This window comes from Thamnophis sirtalis, unplaced genomic scaffold (assembly GCF_051295495.1).
Source record: "Thamnophis sirtalis isolate CommonGarterSnake01/CBP01778 unplaced genomic scaffold, rThaSir2_p1.2 scaffold_15, whole genome shotgun sequence".
Lineage (NCBI taxonomy): Eukaryota > Metazoa > Chordata > Lepidosauria > Squamata > Natricidae > Thamnophis > Thamnophis sirtalis.
Window position 1 is genome coordinate 19,229,480 of NW_028261395.1, and position 21,231 is coordinate 19,250,710.

Consider the following 21,231-nt stretch of genomic DNA (forward strand, 5'->3'; position numbering starts at 1 on the left):
GGTCTACCTCCTTCTCTAATCCTGAGGTTGGATATGTTGCATTTTTATTTCCTTTACAGAGATGGCAAAAAGTCACAGCACGGAAGAAGCCACGGCTGAAATAGTTTTCTGGGTGCAATTCTGCACTTGCAAAATCTAAGCTGAAAACTTACCAACACAAAGAATACGCTGAGGCCTAAAGACCAGGCCAAACAGGTAGTAACTTGGCAACCTGGATTGCTGGAACCAGCAGCGACCCAGGCCTGTCACGCCCCTGAACCGGTTCTCCTAAGGCAGCGCCATCTTGTTTTTCAGTTCTGCCAATGCGCAGAACAATTTTCATTGCAATTTTTTTTCATTTTTTAAAGGTTTTGTGCATGAACAGACCTTTTTATTTGCAAATGCCCATGCACATTTTCCCCACACACCGAAACCGGCAGTGATGCTGGCAGCAACCCACCTCTGCTACAGACCAACCTTGCTATCATATCTGCATAAAGCAGTTAACTCAGTAATAATTGGTGACCATCCCTGCAAGATAGAAAAGGGGTCTGCTCTGTAGAACCATTATTAATGTTGATTAGCACATGTAGAAGGAATAATCATGATCCTATTAATATTGAATAATGTATGTTAGTTGGTTGCATATATAGTTTGATGCTACCTAAATATTTCTGACTTTCTGCCATAGCTCTGGAAGTGGGATGATACCTACATGTGTCTTTGTACTTTTCAAAAGAAAAGAAAAAGAGACATTGCTATTTACAAAATCCCCGAGTAAGTGAGCTAACTTAGAGGTAGAGTTTGCACAATCAGCCAATAAATGGGTCAGCCAACTACCATTAAATTGTGTATTTGATACCAGTTATGTGAGTGCAAATCCCCCCCCCCGCCAAAGCCCAGCCAACCCTTGAGGGTGATTTAAGGAGGAGGGGAACTTGGCACCTGAGCTTTGCTGTCCCTTTTTCAAATTACAAATGACACAAGGAGAAACATCTTCAGAACAGATGGGTCACGATGGGTCTTTCTGGAGGATTCCAAATACGGGGCTGGCAATTATTAGGGAGGGATATTCTGGCTCAGGAAGCCAGCATTAAGCAGGGGAGGAAATAGAAGCCAGGTGGGGCCACTTTCTGGCCATCCTTCCATTATGCAGTTTGGTACCAGAGCTCCTCCATCATAGTTTTCTCCTAGGTTCCTGGTTATGAAGGAAAATGGGGTGTTCTCTCTTGTCTTTGAGGAACAACCTTCTGCAGGAATCTGGTTCCTCCATCTCAACAGAAATCTTCCCAAGTCATTACCAAACTGGAATTTTTGATGTGTTGTATGGGGAAGTTACTACATGCATAGGTACAATTATCAAAATGGTATTTCATTTTAATTAAAATTAATTTATCTTTAAATTAAATCACAGGTTTCGTGCTGGTCTTACAACTTTTGGACTGTGGGCACCATCTAAGTCAAAATTAACCAGCAGGAAACTCCACATTTACTGATGAGGTTCCCTTGTTGGGTCATGAAATGTTTGCAAGAAAACCACCAAGTTCAGCCTAAGCAATTCCTTTCTACCAAAGTCAAGACAGACTTCCTTGTGTGAAGGTATCTGAGCTCTGTAGTTCCCATAACTGACTGAACAGTTTTCCTTCTGAATCTGAACTGATAACTGTATCTTTATTTTCTCACTGTCTTCCAAAACATTCTCTTTTTAAAATCATCCTTCCTCCTGAGCCATGGGACACCAATTCTTTTCAAATATGTAGCAAGGCAGCGGGTAGCAGAATAAGAAATATATTTTCTCCTTGTCTTCACTAGCATATAAAAATGCTTTCACATTATGAAGATTTATGAATGCCATCTAATTTGTAAAGTGATATGGTAAATAAATACTGATTTACACAGCGCAGGCAAGAGAACTCAGAAAAACAGCCTATCCCAATAATTAAACTTGTGCAGGACTCTGAAAGACAAAGGATGGAAGACTCTCCACCATTTTTGTCCACTTCCACAAGGACAAGACTTTAAGTACTGGTTGTGCAAAGTGTGTTAAAGAGGGCCTTCACGAAGGAGGTGAAGGGCCTCTCTTGGAAATGCGAAAGCAGTTGCATCCTTAGCAAAACTCATCCAGTGCTCAAAGGGCTCTTCCTCTGCTTTGTTCATGGTGCACAGCGCCTGCAGACCTCCCATTTTTGAACACACTTGGACATGGCTGAGGATAGCCTTCCAGGTGAATCTCACAAACGATGTTGCTGCTCTAATGTTGTGTAGGGAGGTGCTTCATTCTCACAAACATGCTCTGAGAACATCTCTTTGTGCAGCCCAGCTAAACTCTACACTGCACATTTGGGGACAGCAAACTGTAGAACCTGATGAAGCTAACATTGATCCCATATTAACAATGTGGTCTCTGCTAGAACTGAGCTACACAACCGAGCCATTCACTCTACAATGCCCATGAACATATCTGACACTGGAGATTGTGAGTCTCCTTCAGAGTAAGCAGTTTAGAGCTTAACGGCTACAACAATATTACTCAAGAGCTCTAAAATCAGGACTGACATTCTGATAATAAGTCAGAGCCACATCGAGTTAGAAAACAGCATCTCTCTGCTGGTACACAATTGAAGAATAAAGGAGGTGGAGCAAACCCCAAAGAATAAGCAAACCTGGAAGAATGAGGCCCAGTGCAGTTATGCCCAAGAACCAAATACACCATGATGCCTTCAAAGCTCTTTTCAAGGCCATCTCCATCCTCTAACAAACATGCTATTTTTCTAAAAGCATTTTAGGTTTAGGTTAGGTTAGGTTAGGTTAGGTTTATTCAACTTATATGCTGCCCTATTCCCGAGAGACTCAGGGCGGCGAACAACCATGAGGGAAGGGGTACAAATAACAACAATTACAGACAAACAAATTAAAATATAGCAACAGTCGCAACATTCGAGTTTGCCAGTGATGCAGATGCCAAATTATAAGGACTGTTAGCTCTGGGCACCTCCTTGGTTTCTCAGTGAAGTAAAATAATGATTTAGCCATGGTGACTAAATCGCAAAATGGGGAGCAATTGCAGAAAACCCTTTTAACCTGAGACAGAAGGAAAAGTGAATGGACTTACCAAATTCATCACATACACTCTCATTTTCAACGAGTGTGGGATGCTCAAATGTGTCTCGACAGTAGAGGATTTGAGACCTTTGACTAATGGATGCAACACCTCCCAGGGCTAAGACGAACTGGTCTGCTTGCACTGAGGATGGCTTGCCCTGGATCCGTTTCCGCATAGAGCGATAGCGACAGTACTGGGGGTAGCTGAGGATCAGCACATTGACATCTTCTTCCTCCTCACCTGAGAAAGAAAGAGGGAGAAGAGCGTTACTGAGTCCCCAGGCAGAAAACCAACCAACCAACCAACCAACCATCCACCCACCCACCCATCCTCCATCCATCCATCCATCCATCCATCCATCCATCCATCCACCCACCCACCCAACCAACCAACCAACCAACCAACCAACCAACCAACCAACCATCCACCCTACCAACCAACCAACCAACCAACCATCCATCCATCCATCCATCCATTCACCCACCCACCCACCCACCCACCCACCCACCCACCCACCCACCCACCCATCCATCCATCCATCCATCCATCCATCCATCCATCCTAACAACCAACCAACCAACCAACCAACCAACCAACCAACCAACTACCAGCTACTTTGGAATAAAATGTTCAGTATTTTAAGCATTTGGTGACTAATTAATTTCACCATTTTTGAAATTTTGATGGAATAGTTATATTCCGCTGCTTATTAAGAGCATTTTAATTGTTTATTTTTCTTTTGGATTGCCGTAAGCCTCTCTCTTGAAAGATAACTAGAACAGATAAATAATGCATAAGCAATCTCTTAATAATAGGGTCCTTGAATGTGGATATGAAATTATAATATTACACTTGAACAATAATGGTAATTTAATTATTAATCTGAACTTGCCATCCTGGCAAAACCCCAAAGAAAGCAGAGTCTGAATTTCTATAGAATTCTTGTACACAAATTAAATCTTTTATAGGTGGCTAAGCTCCAACCAATCTGAAAAAGACATCCAGCATTTTAAAAACAGAGATCACCAGAACTGTGACTATGAAGATTTTCCCCATCCTGTGAACAGAAACTGCTTTGATAGGGAAAGGAATTGCAGAGTCCTGCTCTGACCCTCATAACAAGCTGGTACATCACACCCTGAACGAGGCCATAATATGGCTTGTTTGGCTTTGGCTTGGGCACGTGGCCCAGATTCCAACATTTCTCATTCTATAACAGGGGTGTCAAACTCAATTCCATTGAGGGCTGCATCAGGGTTGTGTTTGACCTTGGGCAGCTGGGGTGGGCATGGCCAGGGTGGGTGTGGCCAACTTGACGTCACTCGTGTCAGGGCGCCTATGGTGGCCCAAGCACTTTGCCAACGAAAATGGGCTCACAAGCTCCATTTTCAGCTGCGATGGCCTCCTGCAGCCCTCTGCCAGAGAAAACGCAGCTATGGATGCGGCATGAAGCAAGCAGGGCAGCCCATTCCTACCTGCAGAAACTCTCAAGAGCCCATGGACCCCCCTGCCTTTGCTGAACTCCTCGCTTTCAGGGCAATGAATCGGATATTAACTTTCCCTATTTTCTCAGAAATGTGAAGCAGAGGCACTTTGCTCAAAGGCTCCTCTTGAAACCTTTTTGGCTCCACTGTCTACCTTGTCCATCAGTTGCAGGTTCCCCAAGACCACATTTGCAGGGTGGATTTATGGCACTTTTAATCATAATGTTGCAACCAAATCTTTGCACAAGACTTGCTGTCTTCAATCGTAGATTTAAGGCCACATTTCCCCAATATACTCAAGCGGCATTTATGTGTGACAGCTTATTCATTTAGCAGATGGCATATTGTACATGGACTAGCAATATATATTAACATTTCATCTAGATTAGTAAAGCGCAATAAAATATAAATGTTAAAGAGATCTGTGTTCAAATACCAATGTCTGGACCATCTAACCATTGAAGAATAGCATCGTTTATATTTTTTTTAAAATCAGATACTGGTCTGGTTTATGTCCTCAGCTTACTGCTGGTCATGATGTGATCTAAAGTTTAACATGGGACCCTGCAGTCACACTGAGGGGAGGATGCTATGCCCCATTTATACACATAGTCCTGGCAGAAGAGGTGCAAATCCTGTTCAGGATTGTGTATCAATGTTTTGGTATTACCTGAGGATTGTTGGTTTGTTTTTGCCAAGGTATTTCTCTCTCTCTCTCCCTCCCCTCCCCCCTCTCTCATCTTTAACCATTTTATAAACAGTATATTCACAGTAAAGCGCATTACTAAAATGATTGTAATAGTATTCAGGATTATTTTAAAGGGATATTTTAAAGCCAACTCATCACTAAGGTTATATTTTTTTACCCTGATCTTCTAGTCTCTTCACATTTACTAGATTTTAACTCAAAGCTGCAAAAGTAATAACGAAAAGAGAAATAAAAGAGGAATACGAGTTCAATAAGCACCCCTCCCCTCTGCACACCTTTTGCAAAAAGTCCAATCAAAAGACAAAGGGAGGGGGAGCATTTCCATTTGTTTGAGCAAAGACAAACAAATGATTCCTGGAACAAATATATTATTTCCACCACACTAATGCGTGAAAAAAAACAACCAAAGGTCTCTTTATCTCTCCCCACTGAAACGGGGAGGAGAAAACACTTTGATTTCTTTCAATAGAACTTAGTAAATGTTACTATGGTTATATGATGTTAAAATTATAGCACTGCATCAGAATGAAACATTTGAAGATAATCTGCTTTGAGCAGGAGCACAATTCTCAAATTCTCATTTTCTCTGTAGAAAGAAAGAGGTGCCCAGTCCGTTGTCAGCTCCTTCTCCCTGGGGTGCAATCATTCGATTACCCCCCACCCCCTCATTTGGCTGGGCAGCTGGGCTTAGGAAGGAGCCCTGCCATCCTGCCAGGTCTTCTCAGGTGTGAAGCCATTTCACGATGGACTATCAGTTGTACATGAGCCTGGAACCATGAAGGACATCGGGACAAAGCCCAAAGCTCTCCATGTTGGATAAGCCCTGGAACTGGAGCTGGTGAGTAACCAAGCTAGACCTTTTGATTGGACCGTTTTAAAGAGCAGATGCATTGAGCTCTTTGCATTTGCTTTCTAGTCCAAATAACATCTGAAAGAAAACTTTTTGCGGCTCCCTCTCGGATGCTCGGCACCCTGGCTCCGTGTGGACAACTACCTTTCCTCGGTTTTAATCACCACGAGAAAACAATGGCTTACACAAGTGGCCCCTGGAAGCAGAAAGTGAATTTTCAGGTCAAAGTCCAACCCTCACCATTAAGGCTCAAACTGACTTTCAAGATCAAAAAGTCTTTCAACTAAACAGAGAAACACATAAAAGGAGATTTTCCTGCTGGGCTCCAGAAACACCACACACACTCCAATGGTTATTGCTAACCACTAAATCCAGTTTTAACATCACTGAGCTTTTCCCCCTTTTCAAAAACACACATAAAAAATAATCTTCGCACCGGGATTTTGTAGAGCTGGATGGAAAACTATGCATGTCCCTTCCTGTACCTAATTACCCAGCTGCAGAAATCTGCCAAGAATTTTGCCCTTTAGTTCTCTTAATCGCATTAGTCCAAATGCATTCCAATGCCAGGAGAAACACTGTTTTGTTTAAGTGATTCCAAATCTGTATTAGAAGAGCTATTTTTGAAACATCATCTCCCCTTTTCTGAGGAGAAGAAAAGACCGAGGCGTGTTCTTGCTTCCTTATCATGCTTGTGGGGGTCTGGGGATGTTGTTTATTGTTTTCATTTATGGCATTTCCTTCACTGCACATAGAACCATACAGAAGGGCTAGGGAGGGCTGGTGGCAGTTGTCCACCGAGGTCGCCTATAGAAGTTCTCAAACATTTCCATGTGGGCCTGCAAGAAACTCTTGTGCAACATCTTGGAAAGAAGTTGATGGAAGGGGGGAACTCATAAGGGCACCCTCCCCTGCTTTTGTGCTTCTGGGGGTCTCTTCTGTCTGCTGGTGGGGCATCGCCTGTCAACTCCACCACTTTAGAGAGAGAGAGAGAGACATGCTGTTTACTCAGCTACTTCATTGGAGGCTTAATATTACTTAGTTCTGCACAGTGTAGATCTGAAGAGTATCCAATCTAAGATTGATCTAAGGCAGCTCAGCCTAGAGGAGGTTTGTATAATCTTCTGATGTTTTACTACATATTCTCCTAAACTTTGCTCTGGCCTGATCACATGCTAACAACCAAAGTGGAGCAGCTTCTAATATTTGGCACAGCTCCAGCTTTCAGAGATACCAATAATTAGGTTGATGTCTCCATGTCCTTGTTATTCTGCTGCAAGACACAATTCCAGCTTCTAATTAGGCACTTTGTAAATTCTGTGCATTCATTTTTTGAAAAATGAATTTTAAAAAAGGGGAATGTAAGCTTGTAAAGAACCTAGCAGAACAATGTACTACAGATAAGAAAATTTACATCAGTTTCTATCACTACCAACATTATCATGTGAAGCAAGAATGGGAGTGGGTGGGGGTTTGGAGTGTGAATATAATTTCTCAGAAGGCAATTTTCCTTTCAGCCTAAGTACTCTTATTCATTCCTCACTTACTCAATGATTTCCTGTTTTAATTACACGACATTATACAGTACGATATTTGTAGAAATAAAACGTGTCTCAATCTAAGTGAATTGGTTACCAATGCTTAACATTCTAAAACTGCATCAACTTTATCAGTCCTCTGATTTTAACTTTGCATATTTATTCTACCTGAACTCTCTCCCAAGGCAGTTAAATTAACACAAATGTATGCATTCAGGAGAGAAATAAACACTTGTAGGTAAACATGCAGCTAACCACCTGGACAAGAGGATAGCTGCATCTTCCCCCTTCTGCTCCAACCATTGTTGGTGGTTAAACAAATCAAGACAAATGGAAAATATTCAAAAGGAAAACACCTGTTTCTTTTTTTAGGAAAGGGGCAAGGAAATTATGAAGGGAGGGAAAAAGAGGAAGACAGACTAAAACAGAAGGGAAATAGAAAGAGACTACGTAAAATGCAAAGGAATGATTGTTTCCATTATTTTGTAACAGCAAAGTAGACCAAAATAAAACAAACACATCCTTATCACTTTTGGGTTGCTATTGCACTGCTGTGGTTATTTTGAAAATCACAAGTTCTTAAATTACCTCACAAAACCACACCCTTGAAGATTTGATAATTATTTTCACAGAAATCAACAGGGCTGTGAATGACCAACAGAATATTGAAAAAGTGAGTCTACAAAGGCTAATGAAAACAAAGATGTTTCTTTTGATGGTAGCAAACAAGGTCGAACTGCCTTAGATTGACTGGCTTTCCTCTGGAGATTCCTTCTTCTTCAACACCTTGGACAACCTAGGACAATCATCTAGTTGTCTCCATCAGATGCACAATCAATCACATGGAGCTCTGTCTTCCTTTCCTTCCAAAACCAATAAGCCTCATCCCTCATGAGACTCAGCTTCCCTTCATTCACCCTTCCCTTGTCTCACCAGCCTCTTCTAGGCAGCCCATTTGGAACGGCCTTAGACTCTGGCTGATGTTACCTGTTTACAAGTCATTGCTCCTTGCAGTAGCAGAACTGTGACAAAATCAGGCTAGGTGGTTGTTTTATTCTGACTCGCAGATACAGAAAAGTATCCCCCTCCTCCCTCCAATTAGTGGTTGCTTTAGCACCACCATGTTGCCAATGCTGCCACGGTGACGTAATAATTGTGGCTGTATCCCCGTCCTTTTTTCCTGCTCCCTCTGGCTCCTGTGCCCAATTTGCTCTCAGCAAAGCCTGATGGGTGAGCACCAATTGGTTGCTGTGAAACTGAGCCCAAAATCTGAAATCTCTTATTGGCGCTGGATGGCAAAGGAAGGATGAATGAGCAACTCAGATGGCATGTTAGGGCTGGCTGGGGACATCAGCAGTCAACAGGTGAGACTTCTTCTTCCTCGGAAGGAGGGGGACCTCGGGATTATGCTGGAGTGGGGTGTGAGATTGTAGTTTTCCTTGTGGTCCATGTCTCCTTTTGTTCCCACTCCCCACAGCAAAGTGGCAGACAGTTCTACGGGAAACTTTGGAAAGGCTGAAGACTATGTCACTGTAAGCAGCTCAGAATTTGCTTTGTAAAGATGGCTAGAGGAACTGGGTTCAAGATGTACTCAGAGAAATGTCCCAAGGCATACCTTCAAGGGACCTTTGAATTTCCAGTAACCAGAAATGCCAAATGAGAAGTAGCATTTCAGGGCACAAAACTTTCATTAGCATCCTGGATCACAGGGAGCAGGCAACCTGTGGCACCAACTATAAATTCATAGTGTACAATTAAGGCAACGAGTGCACACATTCTGGCCATTAATGAAAATAGTTCTAGCAGCTAATATGGTTTACAAACACTCCCCTTATGTAAAAACCTTTCAGAAGTGGATTTAATGAGTCATCCTATGCTCATTCTGCACTAAAAAGTTACAAAAAAGGCCAGCCCTTGTGTGCACAATTTTATTGTTGCTGTTTAATTAGCCAAATATTCCTAGAAGTTTTTCAGCAAACAATTTTGCTTGCCCATGAGGACAAACTCAGAGGTGGAAGGGGGAACACAGAAATACAATTGTCCCCAGGCACACCACACATTCCTACCCCAGTGGGCTGAAGGGCTTCCCTCTCCTTCTCCACAGCACTTCCTGGTCAACGTGTCTCCAGGAAGTTAACTGGCCACAGAAGGGTCACCTTGTGGTCTCCACAACAGAAAGAGGGCCTTTCGTATCAATGACTCCAACCATTTCCTTTCTCTGCTCCCCCCACTTGTTCTTGCACAGTTTCAGTATCTAATTAACAGTAACACTTTTTAAATATTAATGGCTGACTTACCACATTAAGGAAATGCAAATCAAATAATTAACTAATCCCAATAGGTGAACCTCTAGTTTTTAGTTTTGTCGAGGTTTGAACAAGTTTTTATGAATTATCCACACAACAGGAGTCTGCTTTGTTGACAGAACTTTAAAGGAAAAATGTCTCCCGTGTTTCATGGAGCACCTCAACTTTTGAAAGTCCCGGTAATCAAAGAGAAATATTCCTCATGGAAAAATGGCTCCTGCTGATCAGAGAGAATCTTGTTTTTGATATACTGTCAGCTGTGCCAATTTCAGATGGATATTTAAGTGCACTGAAACAAGGGCAGGAATCCGACTCTTCTTGTGGCCATCTTTCCTCCTTATCCGGCTCAGATACCTCAGCCCAAAGGACTCCCTTCTGCTGAGGAGAGGTTTCTTCTCCTCTCCGTGTAGAGCAGGTGAGGGACTTGCTGGTTCCTGTTTGCTACTGGGGTGGTGGTGATGGTTCCAGGTCAGACCCTGGCTGAGTAGACCAGGTCTTCATCTTCTGCTTTGATCGACCAGTTTTGATCTCCTAACAACCTCATAATCTGGCTTGGTAAGAAAAAACAGACCTGCCCAAAATATGTAAACTCCCTCCTTGACGCAGTCCTGGCTAACCCCACTGTTAGGAGTTTTCAAAATCCCTGCTTCCCTCTCCCCATGGAAGGGTTTCCCACAGAGCTCCCAATCTTCTGGTATAGGGGAGAACATTCTGGGTCAATCCCCAAGGCCACCAGATGGTGGTGATGGTTTCCAATCGCTGGCCCAGAGAAGTACCATCACTAAATGGATCAGACTTTGAGCATACAACAGTTCCTTCAGTCCAATGCAGGCGATAAGGAGGCCTCAACTTTCCAGAACCTTGTTTAAAGCAAACCTCCAGAATATTTTGCATTAATTCATGTGGTACACATACTCTGGGATTATGATTTTTTAATGATAAAATGTATCCAGAAAATAATTGATGAGCCTTATTGCTTTCATTAAACATCCAGAAAAAATGAATCTATTTCATAAATAAAACATCCAATCTGTCCATCAAAAAGTTAAGAGAAATTTAGATAACATGGCGGGAAGTAAGCAAAAGACAGATTCTTTTAAACTGCAATTCAATGATTTATACTGTTTCTTATGGAATGCTAGCTTGTTTTTTTTTAACCTGGCTGGGCCATGAGGGAAGAGTCCCCCTCACTGAAATGTGCCCAGAAGGGTTTCAGGTGCTACATCAGCCGCAACTCCAGAAAAGGGGTGGGGGAGTGGCAGTCATCATCCGAGAGTCCCTAGTTCCTCGTAGGATCCCTGCTCTGGAGATTGTCGGGTGTGAGTCCATTCTGATGAAGTTGGACCTTGGGGGTCAAATGGGTTTGTTGCTAACGTACCTACCTCCCAACAGCGTTGCAACAGCCCTGCCTGTGCTCCTCGAGTCAGTAGCCGAGCTGGCGGTTGAGTTCCCCAGGCTTGTAGTGCTGGGGGATTTCAACCTGCCGTCGCTCGGTGAATGCTCTGATGGACAGCCATGGACTTGACCCAGGTAATTCAGGGTCCGACTCATTCGGCGGGGCACACGCTCGACCTCGTATTTCTCTCGGAGCAGTGGAAACGTGATCTAGATTTGAAGGGCATTAAGATCTTGCCCTTGTCATGGTCAGATCGCTTCCTAGTGAGGCTCGACTTTCGGAAACCAATCCCCCACTGTAGGGAGGGGGAACCGATTAGATGGTTCCACCCCAGGCGCCTGATGGACTCTATGGGATTTCAGACGGCACTTGGGGAGATACCTGACTCTCTGGCTCACAGTCCGGTGGAGTCCTTAGTCGCCGCTTGGAATATAGCGGCGGCGGAGGCTCTAAACCGGATTGCGCCTTTACGGCCTCTCCGCGGCAGTGGATCCAGGAGAGCTCCTTGGTTCACCGAGGAACTCTGGGAGATGAAGCGCCAAAAAAGATGCCTAGAGCGACGCTGGAGGGCTAGTAACTCCGAATCCGACCGAACACAATTAAGAGCCTTTATTAGGGCTTATCTAGTGACGATACGGGCGGCAAAATGTGCGCATTTTTCCGCTCTTATCGCATCTGCAGAATCTTGCCCAGCCACCCTGTTTAGGATAGCCCGCTCCCTCTTGAAAGGGAGGGACGTGGACGAACCCTTACAGGGTAGAGCTGAGGAATTTGTTCAGTTTCTGTCATAAAATCGCTCGGATCTGGACGGACCTGGACTCCACTTGGACAGTACCAGCCGAGGCACCGGGGGAAGGTCCTGATCGGATTTTATGGAGCGAGTTTCAACTTGTCGCTCCTGAGGAAGTGGACAAGGCCATGGGAGCCGTGAGTGCCTCCACCTGTTTACTGGACCTGTGTCCCTCCTGGCTGGTCTCGACCAGCAGGGAGGTGACACGTGGCTGGCTCCAGAGGATTATTAACACATCTCTTCTGGAGGGATCCTTCCCGCATCCTCTAAAGGATGCAGTGGTGAGACCCCTCCTTAAGAAACCATCCCTGGATCCAGCCATTTTAAACAACTATTGCCCAGTCTCCAACCTCCCATTCGTAGGGAAGGTTGTTGAGAAGGTGGTGGCCTTTCAACTCCGGCGGATGAAGCAGATTATCTGGATCCCTTTCAGTCGGGTTTCAGGCCTGGTTACAGCACAGAAACTGCTTTGGTCGCGCTAATCGAGGACATTCCTCTATCCTAGTGCTCCTTGACCTCTCAGCGGCCTTCGATACCATTGACCATGGTATCCTTCTGCGACGGTTACGGGAGGTGGGACTGGGAGGCACCATCTTAAGGTGGTTCTCCTCTTACCTCTCCAACAGGTCGCAGTAGGTGTTGGTTGGAGGACAGAGGTCGACCCCTAGGCCCCTCAATTATGGGGTGCCGCAGGGTTTGGTCCTGTCCCCCCTCCTATTTAACATCTACATGAAGCCGCTGGGTGAGATCATTCGGCAGCACGGGATTAAATATCATCAATATGCGGACGATACTCAATTGTATCTGTCTGCCCCGTGCCAACTCAGTGAAGCAGTGGAAGTGATGTGCCAGTGCCTGGAGGCCCTCAGGGTCTGGATGGGAGTGAACAAGCTTGCACTCAATCCAGACAAGACCGAGTGGTTATTGATGCTGCCTCCCAAGGTTAGTCCAGATATTCCACCTCAGAGAGGGCCCGCAATTTGGGTGTCCTCCTGGACCCACAGCTGACGTTAGAGCACCATCTGTCGGCTGTGACCAGGGGGGCTTTCGTCCAGGTCCGCCTGGTGCACCAGTTGCGGCCCTACCTGGACCGGGAGGCACTTCGAATAGTCACTCATGCCCTCGTCACCTCAAGACTGGATTACTGTAACGCGCTCTACATGGGGCTGCCCCTGAAGAGTGTTCGAAGACTACAGCTGGTCCAGAACGCAGCCGCGCGAGTGATATGGGGTGTATCTAGATACACCCACATTACACCTATCCTCCGCGAGCTGCACTGGCTGCCTATTGGTCTCCGGACGCGCTTCAAGGTGCTAGTCGTTACTTTTAAAGCCCTTCATGGTTTAGGACCTGGTTACCTGAGAGACCGCCTCCTGCCACTTACTTCCCAATGACCAATAAGATTGCACAGGTTGGGCCTCCTCCGGGTGCTGTCAACTGGACAATGCCGGCTGGCGACTCCCCGGGGGAGGGCCTTCCCTATTGCTGCGCCGGCCCTGTGGAACGACCTACCTGCAGAGATCCGGACCCTTACCACTCTCCTGGCCTTCCATAAAGCTGTCAAGACCTGGCTGTTCCAGCAGGCCTGTAGCTGTTGAGTGATATCCAGCCCCACTTAGATGGAATGGGTAATGTGAATTTTAATACTGTATTTTTATTTTTATATCTATTTTTAAATTTTAAATGTTTCTTGTCTGTTGTGAGCCACCCAGGGAGTGGGTGGCATACAAATCCTAATAAACTTGAAACTTGAAAGTAGAAATAAAAGTACAATATATATTTCGAACATTTTACAAGTGTTCTTAGAGAAATTTTATATAGGTTCTGATATAATGTTTAGAGCGATGTAGTATAGATTCCTATACTAAATCAGAAGAAAAGAAAGACCTTTGACATTTCCTTAAAAGAGAAACCATAACAGCCACAAACAAAAAAGATTATGAAGGGGAATTAATTCAACAGTGCCTGAATGCCTAAAATTCTATATCTATGGGATTGGTGGCTTGTTTTTAACACCCAATGAATTTCATTTTAATAAGAAAAATGTATTTATCCTCAACAGGTAGTCTATAGGTAGTTCTCAACTTACGACCATTTGCTTAATGACAGTTCAAAATTATGAGCCTTCCAAAAAGTGAGTTACAACCTACATTCACACTTAGAATCGTTGCATCCCCACAACTGTCCTGTGATTGCAATACGGGCACTTGGCAACTCGCATTTATGACTTCGATGCTTGATCTTGGTTTTGTGCAACTCTCTCGTCATTATTAGTGGAGAACTTCGGCAGAGCTTGGTCTCTGCTGTTACGAAGAAGCCGTAAGTTCCTTCGTAATGGCACCTGGCAAGGATTTAAGCATTTAATACCTGCTCCTGACATTTATGCCTTTTTTGGAAACCCTTAATGAAATAAGGGCCTTGTTAATTCTTGCAATCTGTATTTTGTGAGGGATGCAGTGGCTCAGTGGCTAAGATGCTGAGCTGGTCGATCAGAAAGGTCGGCAGTTCAGCGGTTCGAATCCCTAGCACCACGTAACGGAGTGAGCTCCCGTGACTTGTCCCAGCTTCTGGCAACCTAGCATTTTGAAAGCACGTAAAAATTCAAGTAGAAAAATAGAAACCACCTTTGGTGGGAAGGTAACAGCATTCCGTGCACCTTCGGCGTTTAGTCATGCCGGCCACATGACCACGGAGACGTCTTCGGACAGCGCTGTCTCTTTGGCTTTGAAACTGAGATGAGCACCGCACCCTAGAGTCGGGAACGACTAGCACATATGTGCAAGGGGAGCCTTTACCTATACTTTCTATAGCTTACATGTTAAAGAAGTGGGGTAAGTGAGTGTGTTTGCATGCCTGAAATACATATTGTCTAAAGCCAACGATGTACTAGCAGCTCTACTTCAATGCCTATGCAAAAGAACTCCTTTGGCTATTAGGCCAACCTTCCCCCAATGAGAAACCTTCTCATTCTGTTTAGCAGCCCTTGATTTTGAGAAAGCTGTAAAGGGACTCTTTCGGAGGCAGCAGATTCCAGCAGCAGCCCTCCGTAGTGATTGTTAGGGAAAGCACCGTCAATATGAATCAAAATTAAGGCTCTCTCATGTGGGCATTTGACAGCCGGATAATAGTCTGGGCACAGGTTGCCCGGGCGTTTCTTTTCTTGTTAATATTTCCTTGTGTGCCCAACATAATGCAAGAGACAAGTGTAAAACAACGCACCGAGAGAGGCAGGCAAAGAAAGACTTGAATGGGAGCCGTAACGGAGAAAAATGTTAGGCTTAATTTTCAACAGCATTCAATATCAATTTATTTGCAGCCATTTTCTGGGCAAACCTCGCACAATGGAGCAGGTAAGATGCAGCACAAGGCAATTTGTCAGCTGCCAGATAGGAACAAAAGAACCAATTTTTAATAAGCTCCGGCATTACCTTATTTGTTCTGCAACATTTTAATAACTGTTTTGGAGGCCTATAAAAGAATCATTAGGGAAAAAGAGGAGGGGAGATGAAAGCCAGCAAGAAAAAGATAATCTCTGCTGAAAACACTTTTTACAGATAAACTTCATCTACTCACTTACCAAATAACTCTCTTCTCTTAAAGGGATAATTGCAGGCTAGCAGGATCTTGTTCCCACTCATCAGCTAAAGGGCCGAATCGGTTTCCCTCCTGCCTCTCACCCCACAGCCCTACAGCAAGTCCAGTCTGGGCTCTTTGGCCCCAAGCCTCCCTCCCTATTCTAACTGGCCTTTTTTCTCTTCCTGGCTGGCAACTGTCTGGTTTGGCATCTCAGAAGGGTGCCAGGCGAGCCCTCCTAACAACGTCTCTTCTTTTGCAATCTTGCACCTAGGCTGGGTTGGAGTAAGGACCCCCTCTTCCTCTTTGCAGACTTTTCAAAAGTCTACATTCTGCTTAAATAAATGCCATTCCCATCCAGCCCCAGTAATCAAGGAATGTGCATCCATTTTTTAGTTCAAGAGCTGCACTCAGCCTTTGATTTATGTGCCAGAAGCCATTCTCTGAAAATGGGCAGAACAGAATGAAAACAAAATTTGATGAAATATCAGTGTGAATTATTGATGTGACTTAATTGTAAATAATTAATACTAAAGTATGCCCTCTTCCCTCCTTTCTCTCATAAGGAATATAAATGAATGGTATCCAGAGGCATTCTGGGGACCCCTTGGGGACAGCCCCGAGACCCCCAAGGGCCCCTGAAGCCCTTCCATCAAGCCTCCAAACACCCACGAGTCCCACACTGGCCACAGAGAGACTGAGATTGCAACAAGTACCCAACAAACCAAGGTGGGCGTTGATGGACTAAACTCATCCCCCGTCCCAGTGGAGTCTTTCAATCACACGCTGGGGGACAGGAAAAGCTCCTCAGAACAGAATTTCTTCTAAATTTGTTTTTAGCCCTGTTAATTTCAATGCGCTTTAATCTCATATTGGAGAATAATATATATTTAAAATATGTTTCCCTTTTTATTTCCTGGGGTGGTGGGGAGGAGCAGCTGCCAAAGCAGGAGAGTCCTGTTTGTTAGTAGCCTTTTTCTTTCGAGCTGAAGGTACCTAGTCCCCACCTCAGACTTCACTAAAACACCAAACTTCCAGGAACACCAACCGCAGGAGCCTTGGGAGGCCACCTCGAGAGCTTCAGGCCTGATGAGCCCAAGGTGAGAGAAGGTGGTAGAGAGCCAGTGAGTCACATGGGGGAGGCCTTGTGCAAGGAGGATCCTGGATGCTTTAGGAATGAATAAGTAGCTAGGACAGGAGCCACTTTTTCCTGACCAAAGGCCCTGGTTAATTTGGAGGCAGCATCTTCTGAGATGGGATTCCACAAAGACTGGATCCCAATGGGGAAATGGGGAAGCTACCCTGTTCCTGGTGTCTCCTCTGCAGTAGAAGAGCAGCAGCAATTCCACACCCAGTCTGAAGATCTAGATCAGAAACTGCACGAGAAGAACCAGTGCAGCTGCCATTCCTTCTTTGGGTTGGCATTAAGTACAGACTTGTGCTTATTTTGATAGGTGCTCAATACGCCTTCAAGAGACGCTCTAATTTCTTAGCCTTAGAATGCCTTACCTATGAATTTTAATGGATTTATGAAATAAGACATAACTTCCTTACTGTAATACTATAATCCAGAATGCCAGTAAGATTCAGAGCCTAAAACATTCTACCAAAGACTGAATGCTTACAGTTCCGACCAGGCCAGGCTGGTAACTTTTCCATCAATGCTAAGTAGAAACAGGATTAATTATTCCAGGCATAAAGAGAAAATATGCACCGTGGTTGTTTAAGGTATTCTCTGCCCTGCCATCCCTTCCTGTGTAGTCATTAAAGAATAAAGCAGCCAATTTTGAGACTAGATTTTGGATGTCATAAATGCAATGCAGCAGGTGAGTGATTATTAGATTTACTGTGCTTGTATTTTTACTGGTGGAAAAGGCAGCATTCTTCTCTCTTAGGTGCTAAAGTAACTTGACCAGCCCAAATAAATTGGCATCTGGAAGGTAGGTCCCTTTCCTGGCTGTTTCTCACTATTGCCCTGGTCTCACCCTCTGAAAGAAGGAGCAAATTTTATGAACTAACAGCATTTGCCCAACTGACGTGAATTTTTATTTTTCAGGCTGTATAGAAAAGGGGGAGGAAAATCTCTGCAGCATTTTTAGGGCCATAAGACCAGAAATCTCAACAGCAGCAGCTATCAAACCTCATAGCAGCACCCAGGCTGTCTGCCAGCAACTTTAAAAAGGCCTAAACCTCTGAAGAAGCAGCCAAAAGCCCCCCAAAGGAGGTGGTGGCAGTGGGAGATTTCTGGACTTGAAGGGACCAGGTACTTCAAAGCTTTTTCCTCCAATGAGTGAATCAGGCCAGAAGGTGAAGGAGGAAGCTGAAGGGTCAAACTACCCCACTAGAAAACTCTTCACCAAGAAGGGGCCTCAATGCAAAAAAGATGGTGGGTAATTCACTTTTTGCTCTCCAGGGCATACAGTAGCAAACAAACGATGTTGGAACTGGGTCTGTGGGATAGCCTGGGACACTACCCATCCTCTTCAGGACTTGTTTTCTTTGTTACCTTCTGGGAGGAGAGGTACCCAAAGAAGAACATCCAGATTCAGTCAGCTTTGTTCCATATAGCATCAACCTTGTGAACTCTCAAGTTTCCTCTTTCCGCTATGTATTCAAAATGGACAGTGGGATATATATAAATATCACTCACTCATCACGAAATCTCCAGAACCGTAAAGCCTACAAACTTGAAATTTGTCACCTGATCCTTTTGGCTTCTAGGTGTTCGCTAAGAAAGGATTGGAAATGACCATCAGATCATTAGTATTTCTCATACAGTAATTAACACGCTCTGATGCTAAGGAGTTCTACCCCCCTCCCCACCTGAAAAGAACTCAGTTCCAACTGCCAGTTGCCTTATATTAACATACTCTGATGCTAAGAAGTTAGACATTCTACTCCCCCTCCCCACCTGAAAAGAACTCTGCTCTAACTGCCAGTTGCCTCACAGTTCGTTACCTCAGTTCAAACTGGCAGACGTTCCACTCTTTCACTCAGGAGTGGCCTGTGGCTCCTTAACAGTACTAAATGTTGGTACCTCACCAAAATGTCTATGCCTTCCACCTTATGGGACTGCTTCCAGACTCAAGGCGGCGGGAGCGATAGTCCCCTATGTATTTAAATCTCCACTGAACCAACGGATTGAACCGGAGTGAACCGGATTTCACCTGCATTGTTTAGTCGCGAAGCACGAGTATCTAAATATGTATGTATGTATGCGTATGTATATGTATATATATATATATGTGTGTGTGTGTATGTATGTATATGTATACTGTACATGTAGTGTGTGTGTGTGTGTGTGTGTGTGTGTGTGTGTCTGTGTGTGCGTAGATATATACTTTCTTTTGAGAGCAGGCAACACAATTTCATTTTTAATGTGGGCCAGTGTGCTCACAATAAAAAAAATGACAATCAAGGTTATCTTAGCGAATGCTGTGGGCATGGTATCTGTTCCCCATAGATCAATGTCCAAATAATTAGAATCTCCCCAATACAAAAAAAAAATTATGAAGATGATCTGCATCATATAACAAAAGAGCTCCTTGAAGTTCTCATCCGTGCAATTACAGGCTGCCCTGTGCTCCAAAATTAATCAGTCCCTCAGTTCAAGAATGTCCTGTTTTTTTCCCTGGCTGTCATCTGTAGACAATTCTGACCCTAAATCTGCCTCTCTTTCTCCCTTTGCCCATCCCATCAAGACAGCTATGTGTCTGCATGTGAAACATGAGTGTGGCCCCTCTCATCACACATACTCACACACACTCCTTTCTCCGGACGCCCGTGTGTGGATTTGACTGCAATGGATTAAAGGTAACAAAGTTTGACATGCCATGAGACTCAGTTTTAGAAAGAGCAAACTGCCCTGTGAAATTACAGTTGGAATTGCCTGGAGAAATCATGGCGGCTAGATAATGGACTGTAGGCACTGCCCACCCCTCCTGCCAAGGCACAGAAACCCCCTTGGCTGTTGACAGTGAAGGTGCCACTCTGCTCCCCAGATCGGTAGGATATCAAATGCAACAGTGGGCAGTTTCACTGTGGACAAGAAGGAAAGGATGCTGTGCTGTGAATCAATAACGTGATGCAGTTCAATGCATCTGTTTTGAATTCCTAGCTTTTTATTTATACACAGAACAAGTCAATTTAATAACTGCAGAATGTTGTTTCAGGCAACATAACGGACACACAATAAAACTATTCTTTTCCCCAAAGGTTGCCCTAGGAGAAATATACATTGTTCAGACGCCTGCTTTTCCCTGGCTATTAGGCTATTATTCCGGCAGAAAATAAAATTGAAAGGAAAAAAAATGTATAATAAGCATATATTTTCATCAGAGCTCCTTGGCTAATTTAAAGTAGCAACACCAGGCAATCAATCACAGGCTAAAATTACTTCGTTTTCCAAACTGTTTACACTTTTAAAGTTACAAACCCTCTTTCTGCTATTTCAACTCACGATTTACAGTGACAGATTTAGACTGCCCTTGGCTCCCTCCCAGCCTGCAGTCACGAGGGAGCTAATGATATGAACAGATCAGTGTTTTATAATGGAGAAAAGCGCATGTAAATTTCCAGTAGGTCTGCAAGTAATCAGGGCAGTCTGACTATAAATGAGGATGCCTGAAATTTATTTTAGGAGAAAAATCTGAAAGCTGCACTTTTAATCTGAGCAAGCCAGAAAAGGAAGGGGCGGGGGGGGGGGGGGAGAAAGAAAGAAAAAATAGGTTTTTTTTTTTCGTTTTTTTTTTTTTTTTAAGTCCTGGAAGATGGAAGACGGGTCAAAATTTATCCTAAATAAACTCTTTTCCAAACAACACGTTAAGAAAAATCACAATATCCAACTGGCGTCAGAGTTCCTATTTTTAGCAGTCATTCCTCATCATGCTTATGTGAAACATTGAAGTGGCTAGCTCATGAAATTGAAATACACTCACAGGCACAAAGAAATGTTTTATAGCATGTTATGAGAAAGAAGCAATTTTTTCCAAAGAAGGTCAGGGCTTATGTATGCAGAGCAAGAGAGCTCCTGTTTCTTTTCCAGAAATACATCAGAAACATTTAATAAACAGATAACCATCAAAATGAATGCTCATGATACAGACAGCCTAGCAACAATCCAGTGGTTGTCATTGCTTTATTCTGTAGGCATCATAATAAACTGTAAGCGGGGTGGGGGTGGGGGTTGCTAATGCATGCACAGTTGCTAATGGTTTAGCTTACGTGTGTTGAGGCTCAAAATCTTTTTATTAGGTGATACACCAGAACAGCAATTTCAAAAATCATAAGGCTTAATAAATGGGAACCATCCGTCAGGGTATATACTTTGGAATAAAATCCTAGCTCCTTCTCAATGTTCTCTACTGAGGTCAGTAAATCTCTGCCAAAACACTTTATATTTTAAAATTCTATCTTAAGTGGTCATTGTGATACAAAGTGTTATAATATAGAATATGGTACAAATATTTGGGGAATCTGAGTTTTGGAGAAAATAATTACCACT

The 21,231-nt window shown here is 43.9% G+C and overlaps 1 protein-coding gene across 2 annotated transcripts in view; it reads right to left on the reverse strand.

Moving 5' to 3' along the window:
• The window catches only part of ARID5B (AT-rich interaction domain 5B), a 131,219-nt gene that overhangs the window by 67,344 nt on the left and 42,644 nt on the right, over window positions 1-21,231 (reverse strand). For both annotated transcript variants that reach the window (XM_087702655.1, XM_087702656.1), the window contains one exon: window positions 3,092-3,322. In XM_087702655.1, coding sequence (XP_087558781.1) covers window positions 3,092-3,322 — 231 coding nt within the window. The remainder of the gene's footprint in view (window positions 1-3,091; window positions 3,323-21,231) is intronic.